Here is a 19,345-nt window from a genome sequence, read left to right as displayed (position 1 = left end):
TGCCGACGGAGGAACCTCTCCCGTCGGGGGATGCTGAACCGGGACCTTCTGGTGTTCACCCGCCCAAGAAAAGAACGATTCACCCTCCACCTCCTTTTCAGCCGTCGCGCCCCGTCCAGCCCTCCTCCCCGTCCACCCGAGGGGATGATACAGGGACTGACACGGCAGCGACGGGTACGGACGACGAGGTATACGACGAGGATCTACCGTCGTCACCTCCCACCAGGGCTTCTCCGCCCGACGAGATTGGATCGTTCCACTCCATGATCGCCAGGGCATCCGAGCTTTTCCAACTCTGCCCTGAGGAGAAGAAAAAGGAAGGATTCCTTTATCAACGGCGCAAGGCCAAGAGGAAGACGGTCCTCGCGGTGCCTCTACTGGACGACATTTGGGATGAGGGCCTCGCCCTCCTCAAGAACCCTTCCACGACGCCAGCTAGAAGAGACCGGTACGAGAAGAAGTACCGGGTCCCGGACGCGGCCCCCCTGTGCCTCCGGGCGCAGCCTACCCCGGACTCCGTCATCTCCGCGGCGGCCAGGAAGAAAGCGCGGGGGGGTGCGGCCTCCACATCGACTTCCCCACCGGACGGCGAGGGAAAGAAATTGGACGCTATGGGACGCAGGGTCATCTCGTCTGCAGCGACGACGATTAAAGCGGCCAACGCCTTGGCTATCGTGGCCCGCTACGACAGGGAGCTATGGTACAAACTGGCTCCCCTGTTGGACTTCCTACCGGACGACAAGAGGGCGGATGCCCTGGAGATCCTACAGGAAGGTGAGGTGGCGTCGGACCACGCCATCACTATTGCGACGGACATCGCCGACACTGGGTTTCGCCAGTTGGGCAACGGCGTGTGCCTTAGGCGGCGTGGATGGCTCAAGGCTACGGACTTCCGTCAAGACGTACAGACCAGAGTCCTGGACATGCCGTTCGATGGGAACAACCTGTTTGGGAAAACAGTGGACGATTCCCTTCAGGCCATTAAAGCGGACACTGAGACGGCCCGGGCCCTTGGGGTTCTGCAGCAACGACGGACGACCTTTCGGAGCAGCGGAGGCAAGGGCGCCTCCAAAGGTTCCGGCGGCGGTTTCTCCACCTACCGTCAAGCGGCCCGCTCGTCGTCTCAGGAGGCCTACAGAGGACGAGGCAAGTCTGGCGGACCCTGCCGTCGTCGCCAAGGAGGTCAAGGCGGCAAAGCCTCGTCGAAACAGGATTGAACTGGCCGTGGGGTCGGGCCCCCACCGAAGCACCCCGGTGGGAGGCCGGCTGGCGAGCTTCGTCAGCGTGTGGGAGTCCATCTCCACCGACCGTTGGGTGCTGGACGCCTTAGCCCGGGGCCACGCGCTCGAGTTTCAAAGAAGGTGCCCGCGCGTCCCCCCCGTGGCCAGGAAAGAGCTTCACGTCCCTCAGCTTCTCCTGGAGGTAAAGGCGATGCTCAGGAAGGGCGCCATCGAACTCGTCCCAAAGAGGCTTCGGGGCTCCGGAGTTTACTCGAGATACTTCCTCGTGAAGAAGAAGACGGGAGGATGGCGCCCCATCCTAGACCTGCGACGTCTGAACAAGTTCATCAAGGCGCAGAAGTTCCGGATGGTCACCCTCCAGCACGTCCTGGGTCAGCTGGAGGAAGGAGACTTCCTGTCGTCGTTGGATTTGGAGGATGCCTACTTCCATATTCCCATCCTAAAGGGGCACCGAAAATTCCTCATGTTTGTGGTCCAAGGGCGTCACTACCAGTTCAAAGCCCTCCCCTTCGGACTACGGTCGGCACCCAGGGTATTCACCAAGTGCCTTGCACCGGTGGCGGCGCAGCTGCGCCGCGAGGGGATCCACGTCTACCCCTACCTGGACGACTGGCTCATCCGAGCCAAGACGAGGGAGCTCGCCGTGGAGCACACGGCAAGAACCGTCCAACTTCTCACGGACCTGGGATTCTCCGTGAACTACGCCAAGTCCCACCTGGTACCCGCGCAAAACGCACTGTTTCTGGGAGCGAAGCTCGACACAGTGTCCCTTCTGGCCTCCCCGTCGGAGGAAAGGACCAGGTCCATCCTGGGCAAGGTACAGCGGATGTTGGTTTCCGACGCGGCCAAGGTGAGGTCCATCAAGTCCCTCCTCGGAATGATGTCTTCTTGCATCTACCTCATTCCCATGTGCAGGCTCCGGATGCGCCCGTTGCAGGAGTTCCTGGACGCGCGCTGGATCCAAACGACGGGCGGCTGCGAGGAGGAAAGGATCACACTCGACGAGAGTTTTCGCCAAGCGGTCCGGTGGTGGGGCACCTGCGCGCATCTGACGGCGGGCATGGACTTCCAGACCCCAGACCACCAGGAGACAGTGACCACGGATGCCTCCCTGGAAGGGTGGGGAGCGCACACCGAAAATATGCACCCGAGAGGCCTTTGGCTCCCGACGGAGAAGTCCCTCCATATCAACGTCCTGGAGCTCCGTGCAGTGTTCTGGGCCCTCAGGTCCTTCCTTCCGTCCCTCAAGGGCAAGGTGGTGAGGATCTTCACCGACAACACCACCACCATGTTTTACATTAGGAAACAGGGCGGAACCAGGTCCCCAGCACTGTCCAAGGAGGCGCAGGACCTGTGGCATTGGGCCGTCGCCCAAAGGATGTTTCTGGTGCCGTTTCATCTGGCAGGGATAAAAAACACCATTGCCGACTCACTCAGCAGGGAGCTGCGCTCGTGCCACGAGTGGGAACTACGGCAGGATCTAGTAGATCGCCTCTTCCGACGGTGGGGCACACCCCAGATCGACCTGTTCGCGACGGCGACGATCTCCAAGTGCCGGAGGTTCGCCAGCAGGTTTCCCCAGCCAAGGAGCATGGGCGATGCTTTCTCGTTCCCCTGGGCGGGCCTGTTCCTATACGCGTTCCCTCCATTGCCACTACTGATCCGGCTCATCAACCAGCTCAAGAGGTCACGGTGCAGGATGATCCTCGTCGCACCTGCGTGGCCGAGGCAGATATGGTTCCCGGACCTTCTGGACTTGTCAGCGTCCCCGTCAATCAAGCTGCCAGTGGACGCGGATCTGCTCTCCAGGGAAGGAGGCGCCATCCTCCACCACGACCCGAAGTCGCTGAACTTGCAGGCCTGGCTCCTGCAGCGCTAGAGTTTGGAGGATACGACATACCGGCTGACTGCAGAGAGGTTCTTGCAAAGGCCAGGGCGTCCTCGACTCTTAAATGCTACGGACGAAAATGGAAGAGGTTCTCTGTCTGGTGCCACGCACAGAAGATTAACCCTCTAAGGATTACGGCTCCCCAAGTACTGCCGTACCTGTTGACGCTGGCCAAAGCTGGACTGGCACACGCGTCCATCAAGATTCATCTTGCTGCGATCTCCCGATACACTAGAACCACGGGGCGGACGTCCTTGTGGTCTCATCGTCTGGTGAAAGAGTTCATGAAGGGACTGTTCAGATCGTTCCCGACGGTGAAGGCTCCGGCCCCGGCGTGGGAGCTCAATGTGGTGCTGACCAAGCTCATGGGACCTCCGTTCGAGCCTCTGCACTCGGCCCCGTTGAAGTTCCTGTCGTGGAAAACAGCGTTTCTTGTGGCCATCACCTCCGCACGACGGGTGGGAGAGATCCAGGTCCTTTCCTGCAAGGCCCCGTACTTGACTTTTCACGACACGAGGGTGGTGCTCAGGACGCACCCCTCCTTCATGCCCAAGGTGCCGTCGGACTTCCATCTCAACGAACCCTTGGTGTTGCCTGTGTTTTTCCCGTCGCCTTCGTCGCCGGCTGAGAGGACTTTGCACTCGCTGGATGTGGCTAGAGCGCTGAAGTTCTACGTGGATCGCACGAAGTGTTTTCGGAAGACGTCACAACTCTTTGTGAGCTTTGGACCTGTCAATCAGGGGAAGGCTCTCTCGAAGGCTTCCATTTCCAGGTGGCTCTCCGGCTGTATCATGTACTGTCACCGGTTGGCAAACCGACCGCTGCCTGGCCGTCCGAGAGCACATTCCACCAGAGCGATCGCAGCTACCACGGCGTTCCTATCTGGTGTGCCCCTGCTGGACATTTGCAGGGCTGCTATGTGGAGGTCGACGCACACCTTCACGAAATTCTACTGCGTCGATCGGGATTCCAGGGAGGAGTCCAGGGTCGGCCAAGCAGTGCTGCGCAACCTGTTCGCCTGAGGTGAGCCTGGTGAGGAGGTAAGATTGCTTAATGTTGAGTTTGATGTGATACTTAATGTTGAGCCTTTGCCACCTCCCGTGGTTGTGCATGTGGGTACTGCTATGTATTCTTTATTCATGAGCATGTGAATCCATGCCAGACCCCATGCTGGAGAAGGAACAAGTTACTTACCTGTAACTGTTGTTCTCCAGCATGGGTCTGGCATGGATTCACATGCGAACCCTCCCGCCTACCCCTCTGCGGCTCTTCACTTGGTCATACTGCCACTTCACGTGCTACCAAATCTGAAGATGGCTGCCAGAGGCGGTGCTTAGGTAGAGGGCAGTCATTGGCTGTGGTCAGTATGACGCAGAGACCAGTGATTGGTTATTACTACGAAAGACAGATCAGAAACGAAACTGATACTGGTTTTTTCTTTACCGAGGATTCCCAGCCTGACGACGGGGAATATTCATGAGCATGTGAATCCATGCCAGACCCATGCTGGAGAACAACAGTTACAGGTAAGTAACTTGTTCCTTCTCCTCTTTAATGTAACATTTTCTCACAGTCTTGGCTTTGCCTGGCATCTTCTCCTACAGGACTTCCTCATGTCAGTCGCTTTACACTCTTGCCAACTTGACTTTGCCTCGTATACTCTCCTGCAAGAGCTTTCTCATGTGCTTCACTTAATATACATGTAAACTTAACTTGACTTGCTTTACACACTTATAAACTTGTCTGTGCCTGGTATACTCTCCTGCTAGAACCTTATACATTTGCAAACCGGTATATTTCTTGCATTCATTCTACTAATCTTTCTGATAATATCGTGTTACATATTAATGTGTTCTAGTTTCCTTTATCCTTCTTTGGCAGCATTGCTGAAGCACCCCAGTGTCCCAGTTCCCCGCTGCTAGTATCACCGGCTTCTCATGGCATTCTTCGATTACTCGGCGGTAAACGGGAAGCAGCGTGGTGTCCTGTCTCCACCTCGCTGGCTTCATCCGGCGGCTTCCATGTCCTAAGCAGCAGACACTTGTCTCCCGAGCCTTTCTCCGTCTTCAGGCGGCATTCAGTGTGCTTCCAGGTTCCAGTATTAGCAAGGAAGTCTCTTCTCTCCTTCCTTCTGCCGTCTCCACGTGGCAAATCCGCTCTCACAATCCTCCGTCTTCTGCCTTCTCCTTGAGCCTGCTGGCTCCTCTGACTTCTTGGCTCGACGGTCCCTCAGTAAACACAGAGAGGGCGAAAATTCCCCAAGCAGCGTCTCTCCTCTGTCGGCTAGTTAGCGTTTTTAAATTTCCTGGCACCAATTATGTGCATGCAACCACTAGAGCGCATCTTGTGCTTCTCACCTTTGCTGATCCTCATTCCTCCATTCAGCTTTCTTCTCGCAGTACTTTCACATGCATGGAAATGCTAGTCAGTTCTTAGTAATTTACGTGTAGCACACAGGAAGGTATTCTCATTAGCTTCCATGGGTGGATGAAGGGAGCCATGGCAATATGCCATTAAGGCATCGGGAATGGAAGGGATATCCCTAAAAGGAAAAGGGGTATACCATGTCTCATTCGATTATGTCGTATGATCCATCCATGTGGTCCTCCATTAGATTCGCCCCAGGGTCAGGATCAGGTAACGGCTGCTGTCCCCTGGCCACACGAGGAGAGGTTACCCCCGGGAAAGGAGTGATGACATCATCAGATTCATCACATCAGTCAGATTCAACACACCCACAGGAATATATTAGTGGACCCATATATTTTGTACCCTTGATCTCTGGAGAAGACCATAGGTTTGGCCTCTCTGTAATCCACTAACAATGCGGCCAATTCTTGAACACCTGGGGCACGGCCATCTGAGGGCACCTTGCATTCACAACTCTGCATCTACACATCTCCCTTTCTACCTGGAATTTATTTAAATAATACTGCCTCCTTCCAGGTTGTTCAAATATTAAAAAGAAAAACAGATGCTCATAGAAAGAATTAGTGTTTCTACTTTGGGCAGATAGATACATGCTGCCCGAAGGTCTAAGAACTCCCCTCAATGCACAGCCCTTTCCGCTGTGCTCCACCTGGGAAAGTCAGACCAGGCACAGGAGAAACAGGCAGATTTTGTGAATCAGTATGCGCTTTAATCAGTGGCAAACATGTATTCTACGCTTGGTTAGATTAATAAAGCTGTGTGAAAACAGAAGTGATGAAAATTCAAGTTACTTTGCCTCAATATCATTTGCATTTGGGCTAGCCCTTGCCGACACCAACATTTAAACAAAAGCATAACCTTGTACTTTCCTTGGCAGAATGCCATCTAGGGTGCACTCGCTCTACGTTAGTGGCTTGAAGAGTGCTTATCCTGGCCAAAGGCCATCCAAAATAGTGATCAGTCTGACCAGTCAAGGTAAGGAAGTTAAAACGGATCTGTTTTGTGATGCTGTGTTGTGTTTCTAACATGGAAGCCGAGCACTGAAATGCATTCGGGCAGTAGCCAGGGCCAGAACCGTAACTGGTGAGGAGAGGATCGTCAAGAGGAGCTAGTAGATAAGCAGATATAGAGGAGTTCATTGCATCCGCTTTTGTACTATACCTGTGTTACCAACTAGTTTGGCCAATGTAACTAGTATGCGTTTCAGATCACCTACTCTGAAATGAAACACCTCCAGACACTTGAGAATCAATGCATCTGAACGTATCAGCTTGTGAGTAATTAGCGCTTGTATTAGAACCCTAAGATCCTGGGCTTGCTTGCAATAATTAAGCATTATTACCAGCAGCTGTAGGCAATAACGCTGTTAGCACCCAGCCACAGGGGGGCAGGGATGTGGAGGGAAAAAGAACGTGAAGCTATTGAGAGAGGGATGCAGGGCTTTGGATGCTTGGAAGTCTTGCTGAGGGAGTCCGTTCACAGTGTTGGTGCCTTGGTAGAGGCACAAAGAGGAATTCAGGTAAGACAAGCAAAGTGGGACGAGGCGGCCGGACGCCGAGAGACGTGGTCTGCAGGAGGAAAAGAACACAGGTAGGAGGGCAGTAGGGGGAATGAAGGAGAGAGCGGGGCATGGAAACTTAGTGTACAGCAGCAACTGCTGTAGGACATGGAATCCTGAGCGCCCGATTGGCTTCCATGATTTCAAAGTGCCACGCCGGTAATATTGCATTTAGAGCGATACTTCAATGCCCGTAACGGACCGAGGCCCAAGTTATAGGCACGAACGAAGCGAGAGTCTTAATGCCAAGTCCTGGTGCTGTTACTGGCTGGTGAAGCCCGCGGTATGGATCATTATTGCTATTGGCACGCCTGGTTTACGAGCCGGGATGCTGACAGCAATGTATCTGTGTGAAATAACAGGTTGCAGCGAGCCCACAACCAGTTGTCTCACACCAATAGTCATCTGCTCATCTGACATGACCCTGAAGGACAGGAGAGACAGAGAGGCGTTAGCATTTCATCTCAGACGCTTGGTCCTACTACCTGAGGCTGCATCCCTCATTTAGCCTTAAAAGCAGGAGCAATTGGATGCACCAGGCAATCAGAATCAAAGCCTGGTGAATCACCAGGTCGAGGTGGATCAACAGTTCTGGGAGCAGTGAAATGTGTCCAGTGGAGCTTGGGACTCTCCAGGGATGGAAGCACCAGTCCTATTCAGTGCCCAAAAAAAGCCCATATGGACTGTAGCATGCAAGTATGCCAATAACGCAACTTTGGCTGGTGTTTTGCCAATCCCAGGGAGAGCATGGCATCCAGCCACAAGTAGAGTAGAGTTGTAAAGGTAAGAAAGCCATGAATGGCAAGAGATGAAGAAAAGATATTTATAATGATTGCCTCCTCCACAGGTCTCAATTAGAATGTGGGAATAAACCTCCTGGACGTCCTGTACACACACTTATATGTCTCCTTATCAAATACAATATAATAAAAAGTCAGATGTATGTTTGTCCAATGCAGCCATGCGCAGTAGAGACTGCTCGTTTCCCTTGTCACCGCTAGAGGGAGCTGTTGCCTTAGGAAATGTGTAGTGGTCCTAATGTGTGAATGAAAGCTGTATCTTCTGTATCCCACTGATAACGTATATTTGTCCGATGCAGTCATGCGCAGTAGATGCTGTCAACGTCGCCTGTTGACACAGCTGGAGGGAGCTGTTTCCTTAGGATATCTAGTGGTCCTACAGTGTTAATGAAAACCTAAAAAATATTTTGTTTCTATTAACATGAATTGCAATCAATTACAACCAAATATAACACATGACGTTTAACACTCTGAAAATGTTTCTCCTCAAGCACTTTGACCCATGTACACAGGCGTTCACACTAGTTGGACAAATTAGACTTCATCTGAGACCATGGTGAGCCTTGTGGTGTTTTGATAACAAGGTCAGTTTTTGCTCTAGAGACCTAGGGATGGGTGAAAACCTCAGATCTCCATTAAAACAAAATCCAGGATAAAGCTTGCAGATACTCCTCAAGTTGCTATTGGGATTCCATCACCGGCAAAAAGGGTGATCTCATAGCGATGAGGAGACCACCTTTTTCTTTTTTTTTTTTTAGCAATGACAAACAAAAGAATCCATTAATCCTGGGCATTTAGGTACCATTAAAACAAAGATACTTCCTTGGAAAGTGTACTCTTCAGTTGTATTTCTTTCCTCCAAATGACAAAACAGCTGGTAAGAAATGCTGTAATAAATAAGATGTTACAAAAGAATTGCAGAGTTATGAGATAGTAAAACTAGCCCAGATATCACACTGCATATGCTAATTAAACGAGTCAATGAAAGCTGATATGGAACAAGTTACTTACCTGTAACTGTTGTTCTCCAGCATGGGTCTGGCATGGATTCACATGCTCATGAATATTCCCCGTCGTCAGGCTGGGAATCCTCGGTAAAGAAAAATCAGTATCAGTTTCGTTTCTGATCTGTCTTTCGTAGTAGTAACCAATCACTGATCTCTGCGTCATACTGACCACAGCCAATGACTGCCCTCTACCCAAGCCCCGCCTCTGGCAGCCATCTTCAGATTTGGTAGCACGTGAAGTGGCAGTATGACCAAGTGAAGAGCCGCAGAGGGGTAGGAGGGAGGGTTTGCATGTGAATCCATGCCAGACCCATGCTGGAGAACAACAGTTACAGGTAAGTAACTTGTTCCTTCTCCAGCATGGGGTCTGGCATGGATTCACATGCTCATGAATATAAGAATAAATAGCAGTACACACATGCACAACCACGGGGGGTGGCAAAAGGCTCAACATTAAGCAATACAAAAAACTCAACATTAAGCATCTCTTACCTCCTCACCAGGCTCACCTTAAGCAAACAGGTTGCGCAGCACTGCTTGGCCGACCCTGGACTCCTCCCTGCAATCCCGGTCAACGCAGTAGAATCTCGTGAAGGTGTGCGTCGACCTCCACGTAGCAGCCCTGCAGATGTCCAGCAGGGGCACACCAGATAAGAATGCTGTAGTAGCAGCGATCGCTCTGGTCGAATGGGCTCTCGGACGGCCTGGCAGCGGTCGGTTAGCCAACCGGTGGCAGTGCATGATGCAGCCGGAGAGCCATCTGGAAATAGAAGACTTCGAGAGAGCCTTCCCTTGATTCACAAGTCCAAAGTTCATGAATAGCTGTGATGTCCTCCGAAAACTCTTTGTGCGGTCCACGTAGAACTTCAGCGCTCTAGCCACATCTAGCGAGTGCAAAGTCCTCTCGGCAGGTGACGAAGGAGACGGGAAGAAAACAGGTAACACCAGGGGCTCGTTAAGATGGAAGTCCGACGGCACCTTGGGCATAAAGGAGGGGTGCGTCCTAAGCACCACCCTCGAGGCATGGAAAGTCAAGTACGGTGCTTTGCAGGATAGGGCCTGGATCTCTCCCACTTGTCGTGCGGAGGTAATGGCCACCAGGAATGCAGTCTTCCACGACACAAACTTCATCGGTGCAGAGTGCATCGGCTCGAATGGGGGCCCCATGAGCCTGGTCAGCACCACGTTAAGTTCCCACGCCGGGGCCTTCACCGGAGGGAAAGACCGGAACAGTCCTTTCATAAACTCTTTTACCAGTCGATGGGACCACAGGGACGTCCGTCCTGTGGTTCTGGTATATCTGGAGATCGCCGCCAGATGAATCTTAATGGAGGCATAGGCTAACCCAGCCTTTGCCAGCGATAGCAGGTACGGCAGCACTTGAGGGGCCGTAATCCGTAGGGGGTTGATCTTCTGTGCTCGGCACCAGATAGAGAACCTCTTCCACTTATGACCATAGCATTTGAGAGTCGAGGACGCCCTGGCCATTGCAAGAACCTCTCTGCAATCGGCCGGTATATCGTAGCCTCCAAACTCTAGCGCTGCAGGAGCCAAGCCTGCAGGTTCAGCAACGCCGGGTCGTGGTGGAAGATGGCGCCTCCTTCTCTGTAGAGAAGGTCCGCGTCCGCCGACAGCTTGATGGGAGGGGACGTTGACAAGTCCAGAAGGTCCGGGAACCAGATCTGCCTCGGCCACGCCAGTGCGACGAGGATCATCCTGCACCGGGACCTCTTGAGCTGGTTGATGAGTCGAAGCAGCAACGGCAAGGGAGGGAAAGCATACAGGCATAGGCCATCCCAGGGGAACGAGAACGCATCGCCCATCCTTCTCGGCTGGGGAAACCTGCTGGCGAACCTCTTGCACTTTGAGTTCGTCGCTGTTGCGAACAGGTCGATTTGGGGTTTGCCCCATCGTCGAAAGAGTTGATCCACCGGATCCTGGCGCAGTTACCACTCGTGACACGCGCGCAGCTCCCTGCTGAGCGAGTCGGCGATGGTGTTTCTTTCTCCTGCCAGGTGGAAGGGAACCAGGAACATCCCCCCTGGGCGACCGCCCAGTGCCACAGATCCTGTGCCTCCTTGGATAGGGCTGGGGATCTGGTGCCTCCCTGCTACCGTATGTAAAACATTGTCGTGGTGTTGTCCGTGAAGATCCGCACCACCTTGCCCTTGAGCGACGGGAGGAACGATTTGAGAGCCCAGAACACGGCTCGGAGTTCCAGGACGTTGATGTGCAGGAGCCTCTCCTCTGGGAGCCAGAGGCCTCTTGCGTGGAGATTTCCGGTGTGGGCGCCCCAACCTTCCAGGGAGGCGTCCGTCATCACCGTCTCCTGGTACGCTGGCGTCTGAAAGTCCTTGCCCGCCGTGAGGTGCGCTCGAACGCCCCACCACTGAATCGCCCGCCGGAACACCTCGTTGAGGGGGACCCTGTCTTCGAAGGTGCCCGTCGCCTGCATCCAACGGGCGTCGAGAAATTCTTGAAGACGGCGCATCCGTAGTCTGCAGAGGCGCACCAGGTAGATGCAAGAGGACATCATCCCCAGGAGGGACTTGATGGACCTCACCCTGGCCACGTCTGTGGCTAGCAGGCGCTGCACTTTGCCTAGAATGGTCTTCGTCCGTTCTTCCGACGGTTCCGCCAGGTGCCTCACTGTATCGAGCTTCGCTCCCAGAAACAGGGCCACCTGCGACGGAACCAGGTGGGATTTTGGGTAATTTATGGCGAATCCCAGGTCTGTGAGTAGCTGGACGGTCCTCGCAGTGTGTTCGACGGCGAGTTCCCTCGTCCTTGAGCGGATGAGCCAGTCGTCCAGGTAGGGGTAGACGTGAATCCCCTGCAGGCGCAGCCGCGCCGCCACAGGTGCTAGGCACTTGGTAAAGACCCTGGGGGCCGACTTCAATCCGAACGGCAGTGCTCTGAATTGCTAGTGGCGTCCCTGGACGACGAACCTGAGGAACTTTCAGTGACTTTTGAGGATGGGAACGTGGAAGTATGCATTCTCCAGGTCCAACGACGATAGAAAGTCGCCTTCCTCCAGCTGTCCCAGTACGTGCTGGAGGGTGACCATCCTGAACTTTTGTGACCTGATGTATTTGTTCAAACGACGAAGGTCCAGGATGGGGCGCCAGCCGCCCGTCTTCTTCCTGACGAGGAAGTACCTTGAGTACACCCAGGAGCCTCTTCGGGACAAGCTCGATGGCGCCTTTCCTGAGCATCGCCCGTACTTCCAACAGCAGTTGCGGGACGTGACTTTCCTTCCTGGCCACAGGTGGAACGTGAGGGCACTTCTTGAGGAATTCGATAGAGTGTCCTCTTGCCAGGGTATCCAGCACCCAACGGTCGGTGGAGATGGACTTCCACACGCCGACGAACTTCGTCAGCCGGCCTCCCACTGGGGTGCTTCGGTGGGGGCCCGAGGCCACGGCCGGTTCAGTCCTGCTTGGAGGTGGTGGCCTTGCCGCCCTGGCCACCTTGCCGACGGCGTCGAGGGGCTCCCTGCTTGCCGCGACCCCTGTAGGCCTCCTGAGACGAGGAGTGTGCCGCCTGGCGGTAGGACAACGAGCCACCGCTGGATCCCTTGGAGGCACCCTGTCTGCCTCCGGAGATCCGAAAGGGCCGTCGTTGCTGAAGGGCTCCTAGGGCGCGGGCCGTCTCCGTGTCCGTCTTTATGGCTTGGAGGGATTCGTCCACCGCCTTCCCGAACAAGTTGCTGCCGTCGAACGGCATGTCCAACACCCTGGTCTGGATGTCCTGGCGGAAGTCGGTCGCCCGGAGCCAACCCAGTCGTCGTAGGCAAACACCGTTGCCCAGCTGGCGGGAACCCGGTATCGGCAATATCGGTGGCCACCGTTATGGCGTGGTCCGACGCCACCTCGCCTTCTTGAAGTCTTTGCAGGGCCTCGGACCTCTTGTCGTCCGGTAGGAAGTCCAATATGGGGGCCAGCTTAAACCAGAGTTCCCTGTCGTAACGGGCCACAATCGCCAGGGCGTTGGCCGCTTTGATCGTCGTCGCCGCCGACGAAATGACCCGCCGCCCCATGGCGTCCAACTTCTTTCCCTCGCCGTCCGGCGGGGAATTCGACGTCGAGGCTCCTGACCCCGCCGCTTTCTTCTTCGCCGCCGCCGCCGAGACGACCGAGTCTGGCGTTGGCTGGGCCCTGAGGCACAGGGGAGCGGTTTCGGGGACCCGGTACTTCTTCTCGTACCGGTCCCGTTTGGCTGGTGCCGTGGAGGGGTTCTTGAGAACCGACAGGCCCTCCTCCCAGATGTCATCGATTAGAGGCACCGCAATGACAGTCTTCCTCTTAGCCTCCCGGCGCTGATAGAGGAAACCTTCCTTTTTCTACTCCTCCGGGCAGAGCTGGAACAATTCGGACGCCCTGGCGATCATGGCGTGGAATGAGCCAATCTCGTCGGGCGGCGAGGCCCGTGCGACGGGAGACCCGTTCCGTCGTCGTCGCCCTCAGAACCCGTCGTCGAGCCCATCGCACCGTCATCTCCCGACTCGTGGGAGGATGAGGAGGGAACTGTAGGCCTTACGGGGGGCGAGTGGAGGAGAGGGTCGGGTCCTCCGTCGTTTGTTCTGAGGACTTCCCAATGGGCCAGGTTGAGGGTCCTCCGGCCTGGGTCGTGGTAATCTCGTCCTTATCTCAGAGCATAAGGACTGGATCGCAGACAAAATGGCCGCCGAGCTATCCTGAGGCCTAGGTTCCGGCTGCGCCAGAAGGGAAGGCTGCTCTTCCTCGCCATCGTCGTCTTCCTCGGTTATCTCCCGAGGATCTTCCTTACGGGATCGAACCTTCTCAAATTGGACTTCGAGATTCCTCACGGCCTCGGTCAGTTCCTCCTCCGAGGCTGACTCCGAGCTCGAGGAGGCTACCGCGCCCCCCTCGCTTCTTCCATCATGGTGGCCATGACGATGGGCTGAAAAGAGGATTCCCTCCTTGGCAGCAGGGAAACTCTAGTCCCGGAGGCAGTCTCCGCTGGCGGGGTCTCTGCCGGCTTGGCCAGAGTTGCCGCGATCGCCTCGATAGAGGCCTTTGCCTGCTGGGTAGGGGCCTTCACCACCTTAGGTGCGTCCCAAGCCTTCTCCTTAGGGGGAGGGGCGACGCCTCGCTCCCCCTCTTCCGAGATCGGATGGGGCTTCTCCCGAAGCTACCCGGGGTCTCGGACTTCCTCTTCCCCGAACCGGAGCGCTGGCTCGTGGTTGACGGTGCCGGGGAAGGCGCGCCCTGCCTTGCGACCGAAGAGCCCGACCTTTCGGCGCTCCCGGAGCCAGCGGACTCGCGGGGCTCGGCCTGGTGTTGGGCCCCTGTCGCCGGGGCGCCCGCACAGGACTTAGAAGCCCGCTCGGACCCTTTCTTCTTCTTCTCACCCGTTGAGCCCTTCTCCAACCAGCTGGCGAGACGGGATCGACGGTCCCTCATGGTCCGCTCCGACAAGTTCTTGCAGAACTGGCAGTCCTTCTCTACATGAGTCTTGTCCCCATGAAGACAGTAGAGGCATCGCGAATGTTCGTCTTCCTTAAACACATTCTGCAGCCCGCATCCAGGGCAGCTGCGAAACAGCTTGGGTCCGGGTGACGAACTCGCGTCCTGGGCCATCTCGAAGTAGGCCGCGAATCTTCTGGAATCCTCCAAGAAGTTGATTAGACGAAATCTTCACCCTTGAGGGGCGTAGGAAAATCCCGTAACGGGTAGCCGTTAACGGGAGTAGAAACGGTGGAGCTTGAGGCTCGATTAACTGAAGAAAATGTGAAAATTCACCTGAAAAAGCACGAAACACGCAGTAAAAGCTCGAGAGCTAAGCACGAGGACTCCCAACACTTGAACGTGCGGTAAAAATCTGAAGATGGCTGCCAGAGGCAGGGCTTGGGTAGAGGGCAGTCCTTGGCTGTGGTCAGTATGACGCAGAGATCAGTGATTGGTTACTACTACGAAAGACAGATCAGAAACGAAACTGATACTGATTTTTCTTTGCCGAGGATTCCCAGCCTGCAACGGGGAATATTCATGTGCATGTGAATCCATGCCAGACCCCATGCTGGAGAAAGATATTTACACAATCACCAATAATTCACAATATTTTGATTTTTTGTCCAACCTACTCCACACATAAGCAAAAGCTAAGTGTTCTTACCTGTGATGCCCTTTTTGCAACCAAGAAGCCAAAACTCATCCACCACACTCAGGACTTCAATAACATCCCCCACAAATAAAGGCAGCTCTTCAGAGACACTGGGGCAGAAATCGAACATAGCCCGAACAACAGATCCAACCTCCATCATTTGGTTGACCTAAAAGAGCCAAAGCAGAGAAAAAGACATTAAAGTTCTGCTAAGAGATAAACTTCATAAGTAGCATTTTACAAAGGTTTTCCCGAATAGCAGACAATCGCACTGTTCTGTTCTTATCTCAGTGTTGACATATGATTTATCTAGCACCATAATAGTTCAACATATGTAGAGCATACACTTCCTCGTTTACACTGATAATTGTTTAACCATCAGAATATACAGCTTTTGAAAATCAGTTACGCTACAAAATGCCAAGCACAGTTTTTAATAATTTTATGGTAATTATGAAAACAAAACTAAAACAATGGTTGATCAGCCTGGCGAGGCAGAAGAAAGTGAAACGAACAGTAGAACAGAGATTATACAAACTTAATAGTAGGAACGTCTAGATTTCATTCAAGACAAGGAGGCAACATTATGCTTCTCATCCTTTTATTTTTCCATTAATGCAGCAACATCTTTAAAGATTCAACACACAGTATTACAACTACATTTCCCATAACCCTAGGGAGAAAGGGGTTCAATCTATAAAACACACTGGCTCTCTACTGCCAATCACATCATTACAATGATCACAATCCTCTGAACCAGCTTGCGGAAAAGGATGAACAATCGAACCTCCCAACAAAAGTTACCTAATATTATCCAGGCTATCAGGTTTGTAGGAGAACATTTGAGTGTCCTGCCCAACATTGTACAGAAGCGTTTCTACTTGGTTCAAAGTTTCAAGGCCAACCAAATTGTCTCTGGGGTTCAACAAATCTCTGGGTCTCAAACAAAACGTTTGGGAGCTATATAATCTTCAGGGACCCCTTCCCTGGGTCATCTTCCTTCTCGGTTATTCACTCTCCACTTTACCTTCTTGGTGCCAGTCAGCCACTTGTCTTCACATTGTCTTGGTAGACCCATTCCCCAGGGTTATGGGCTCTATGTGAACTTGCACCATATAACTTGGCGAAGGCAAGAGCAGGTGAAGTAACAGTGCCTTACAACAGGAGACTGGCTACAAGAGCATTTCTATAGGATGGGTCCCATTCCTCTCGCCACCTCCCTGTCTTAGGTAAATGGATCTAGTCCTTAATACCCTGTCCTCTATCTTCTCAATGAGTCGCCAAAGGCATTAATTTGCCTCTGGGGACTTCCTATCCTCCACAGCTTTTCCCCTCCTTCCACCTCAAGACCTTCTCAACACTCCACCCTGCACTCGTAGCCTCAACCAACCTTTTGTCACACCCCTATGGCTTAGAGTGCAATCCTCCCTTTCTATCCTCTTGATTATCCTCCAGCTCCACCATCACTCTCAGTCAGTCTCCTTGTCCTCCTTAATTCTTATTCCAACCTCCTCTTTGACACTCCCCTGTCTCTCCTTCTCTCTTCCCAGCTTCTTGGGTCTCAAAGCCCCTAAACTCTGGGATCTGTCTCTCCTTTCCCAGAAACCGTGTCTCACCTGTGGACACACAATAACTGCAAATTACCCAACCTGATCTGCTTGTGTAAGGCTCTATCCTGAAGTAAAAGGCTGAGTCGAATGTGGCCCTCTCATTCGGTTTCCATATGTCAGAACAACTAGTCTAACCCGGCTCTCACTTCCTGACACAGACACTTTCTGTACATAGGACACATTCCAACAGAGATGAGAATTTGAGCCTTTTGTATAGCTCTATAGTGTATGGGCCCTGAAAAAACAACTTTCATGGATGACAAGAAACGTCCTAAGACTCTCTCTAGATGTCTGAGCAAGAAAACATCCTTCTCTGAGAAGAGACAAATTGACCTTTATGTTCCAAATCATCACCTGTGCAAGTTTGAGTGAAGGAGCCACTGTGTCGACACATAAATCGATAAACTCCATCTCCCTTGATGCCGATAATTCACATTTTTCCCCACTTTACTAGAACCCCCAGGTCCTGCTGGAGAGATGTCTCCTTGTGCACCCTCCTACTATGGTCGCCTTTTCTCAAGACATGAAGGTCATGTTGTCCAAGTAAATGATCATCCACATGTCTCAATCTCTAAGAGCCACTGCAAAAGGTTTTAGGATTCTTGTAAACCATCACAGTGTGCACGAAAGCCTGGAGGGCAGGCTTGCAAATTCCCAGAACTGGCCTGTCCACTGAAACTGAAGGAATTGGCGATGCAACCGCTAAATCAGACTTTGTAAGGGACGCATCAAGAAGGTCCAAACATGGCAGTAAATTTCCTGGCCTCAGAATCCCCACTGTAAATGTATGCCCTTCATCTTGAAGTGGCAATATGTCAGCCATTTGTTGAACTGTCAGTGGTCTATAACTGATCAGACTCAACTTTCTCTGCACCAAAGATGGATTGTTCCTCTTTTGTGCTAACACCTATTTCTTCCAGCATGAGAGCCTGATCAGACTGGGAGAAATGTACGCAGGGCGAATCACTGTTCTGACTGGGGGTAGTGTAGAATTCTAAGTGGAAACCTCTTACAGTTTGGCACGGCCAGGCATCCCCTGAAAATTTGTGCAAGTTGTGTGCAAACAATGCTGTACAACCTCTTACTGGCGCGTTGCTCATAGGAAACATGCACGATTCTTGAGTTGGATGCCTAACTGCACTCTTCCATCCACAACTACAACCGCCTTGCCCTCGGGATGGTAAAAAGATTCCCCGTTTGTGGTTCTGCCAATACTGGTGTGCTCCTTGTCCAGTGTGGGAATGTCAGTCCAAGCGATAGCGGCTGACATAGGGCCTCTGCTTTGCTAGCCGTAGGGAAAGCCTAATGTTCAACGACCATTTTTATAGATGAATTGGATGAATGGGATTTCTCAAACACTATATATCTGCTGAAGAATTTTGCTAACTACTTAGTAAAGACTTCTCCAAATAAGACATCTTAGGCTAAAGGTCCATCTTTGGAATCTGCTAGATCTCCCAGTCTTGTGTCGATATGCATGACAACTACTTTTCTCCTCTCTGTTGATAAAGCGATGTTAAATGTTGCCTAACCCGCATGTCACTCTGTGGGACCAACCTGATAACAAATGCAGCATCACGGGCCCGCCATGTCCATGGCCCTCTACGCAAGATCTAAGAACACTTTCTCTTGTCTGGATCCCAAAGCCCTGTTGTCAGTCTAGAAAAATGGATACCTCTCATGATTGACGGCAAACGTATTTTGGTGGCCGAAGGCCAACCGTCTCGTGTACTAAACGATAGAAATACAGGTTTCCGAGTTTTACCAATGAACGGCCATTTTGATGTCACAAGGATCGCCATTTTGTTTTCTAACAATTGCTCATTGCTGTCTGTTCAAATTGCTTCGCAGCATATTTTCTGCTTACACTGCTCGACTGTTAACATTGTTGTCTGAACGTGAAAGGACAAGGCCGCAGGGCCGCGAGGCTACTAAGAGTTTGTTGAAACACAACGTAGGCAGCTCCGGGGTGGAATGCCCGGCTCTCTCCCGAATGTAGCCTTGAAGCAGAGCCGCAGGGCATTTAATCATTTCACAGCTGCCAGCCAGTCTCGTTATATGGTAGAATATATTAGAATAAAACAGCTAAAGGCTTGAATTATGCTCTTCTTACGGCCCCCCTTTACTGAGCCCTGTATAGCGTGTCGGCTCCCAGGACACAAATAGCACCTCATAGATAGCAAGGTCTGGAATGTGACTCTTCTCCCCCGTATGTAGCTTGCTTACTAGAACAGAAGCAATGTGATCTGTTCAACAAAGAAAAGATGTCTACGCACTTGCAAGGTTGCATATTGTTACTAGAATAGATATTTGAAGGTGTCATATTCGTAGAAAGTGTCCATCATCAAACCGAGTTCAAAGAAACCCAATAAAGGGGGGTGTTAAACATGTCACAGCTGATTGTATGATATGCATTTTGTATATATTAACTGATGTACGTAATTCGCTCTCTTGCGTCCCTCGAGGTCTAGAGATACACGTCGCCGGGCGTGAGACCGAGTTGGCCAACTGAGACTATTTGCTTTGCAATAAACCCTAGCTTTGGGAATACAACCTCGTGTCTGGCGTATCTATCGTGTGTGGTGACTTGCCTTTTTTCCATAATGCGAGGGACCCCTAGGGGCCCCTTTCACTGTTAATGCCCTTCTCGTGTTCCCTTCCTGGTTTGCCAAAAATGGATATTCC

General features: G+C 52.5%; 1 protein-coding gene across 2 annotated transcripts in view; it reads right to left on the bottom strand.

Annotated features, from left to right (window-relative positions):
• DNMBP (dynamin binding protein) overlaps positions 1-19,345 on the bottom strand; it is a 938,987-nt gene that overhangs the window by 480,899 nt on the left and 438,743 nt on the right. For both annotated transcript variants that reach the window (XM_069611517.1, XM_069611518.1), the window contains exon 3: positions 15,063-15,219. In XM_069611517.1, coding sequence (XP_069467618.1) covers positions 15,063-15,210 — 148 coding nt within the window. In that variant the 5' untranslated portion in view covers positions 15,211-15,219. The remainder of the gene's footprint in view (positions 1-15,062; positions 15,220-19,345) is intronic.

Source organism: Ambystoma mexicanum, chromosome 8, assembly GCF_040938575.1.
Source record: "Ambystoma mexicanum isolate Mex_15411 chromosome 8, UKY_AmexF1_1, whole genome shotgun sequence".
Lineage (NCBI taxonomy): Eukaryota > Metazoa > Chordata > Amphibia > Caudata > Ambystomatidae > Ambystoma > Ambystoma mexicanum.
Note: the sequence above shows the minus strand (reverse complement) of the source record. Positions and strands in the feature narration are given on the sequence as shown.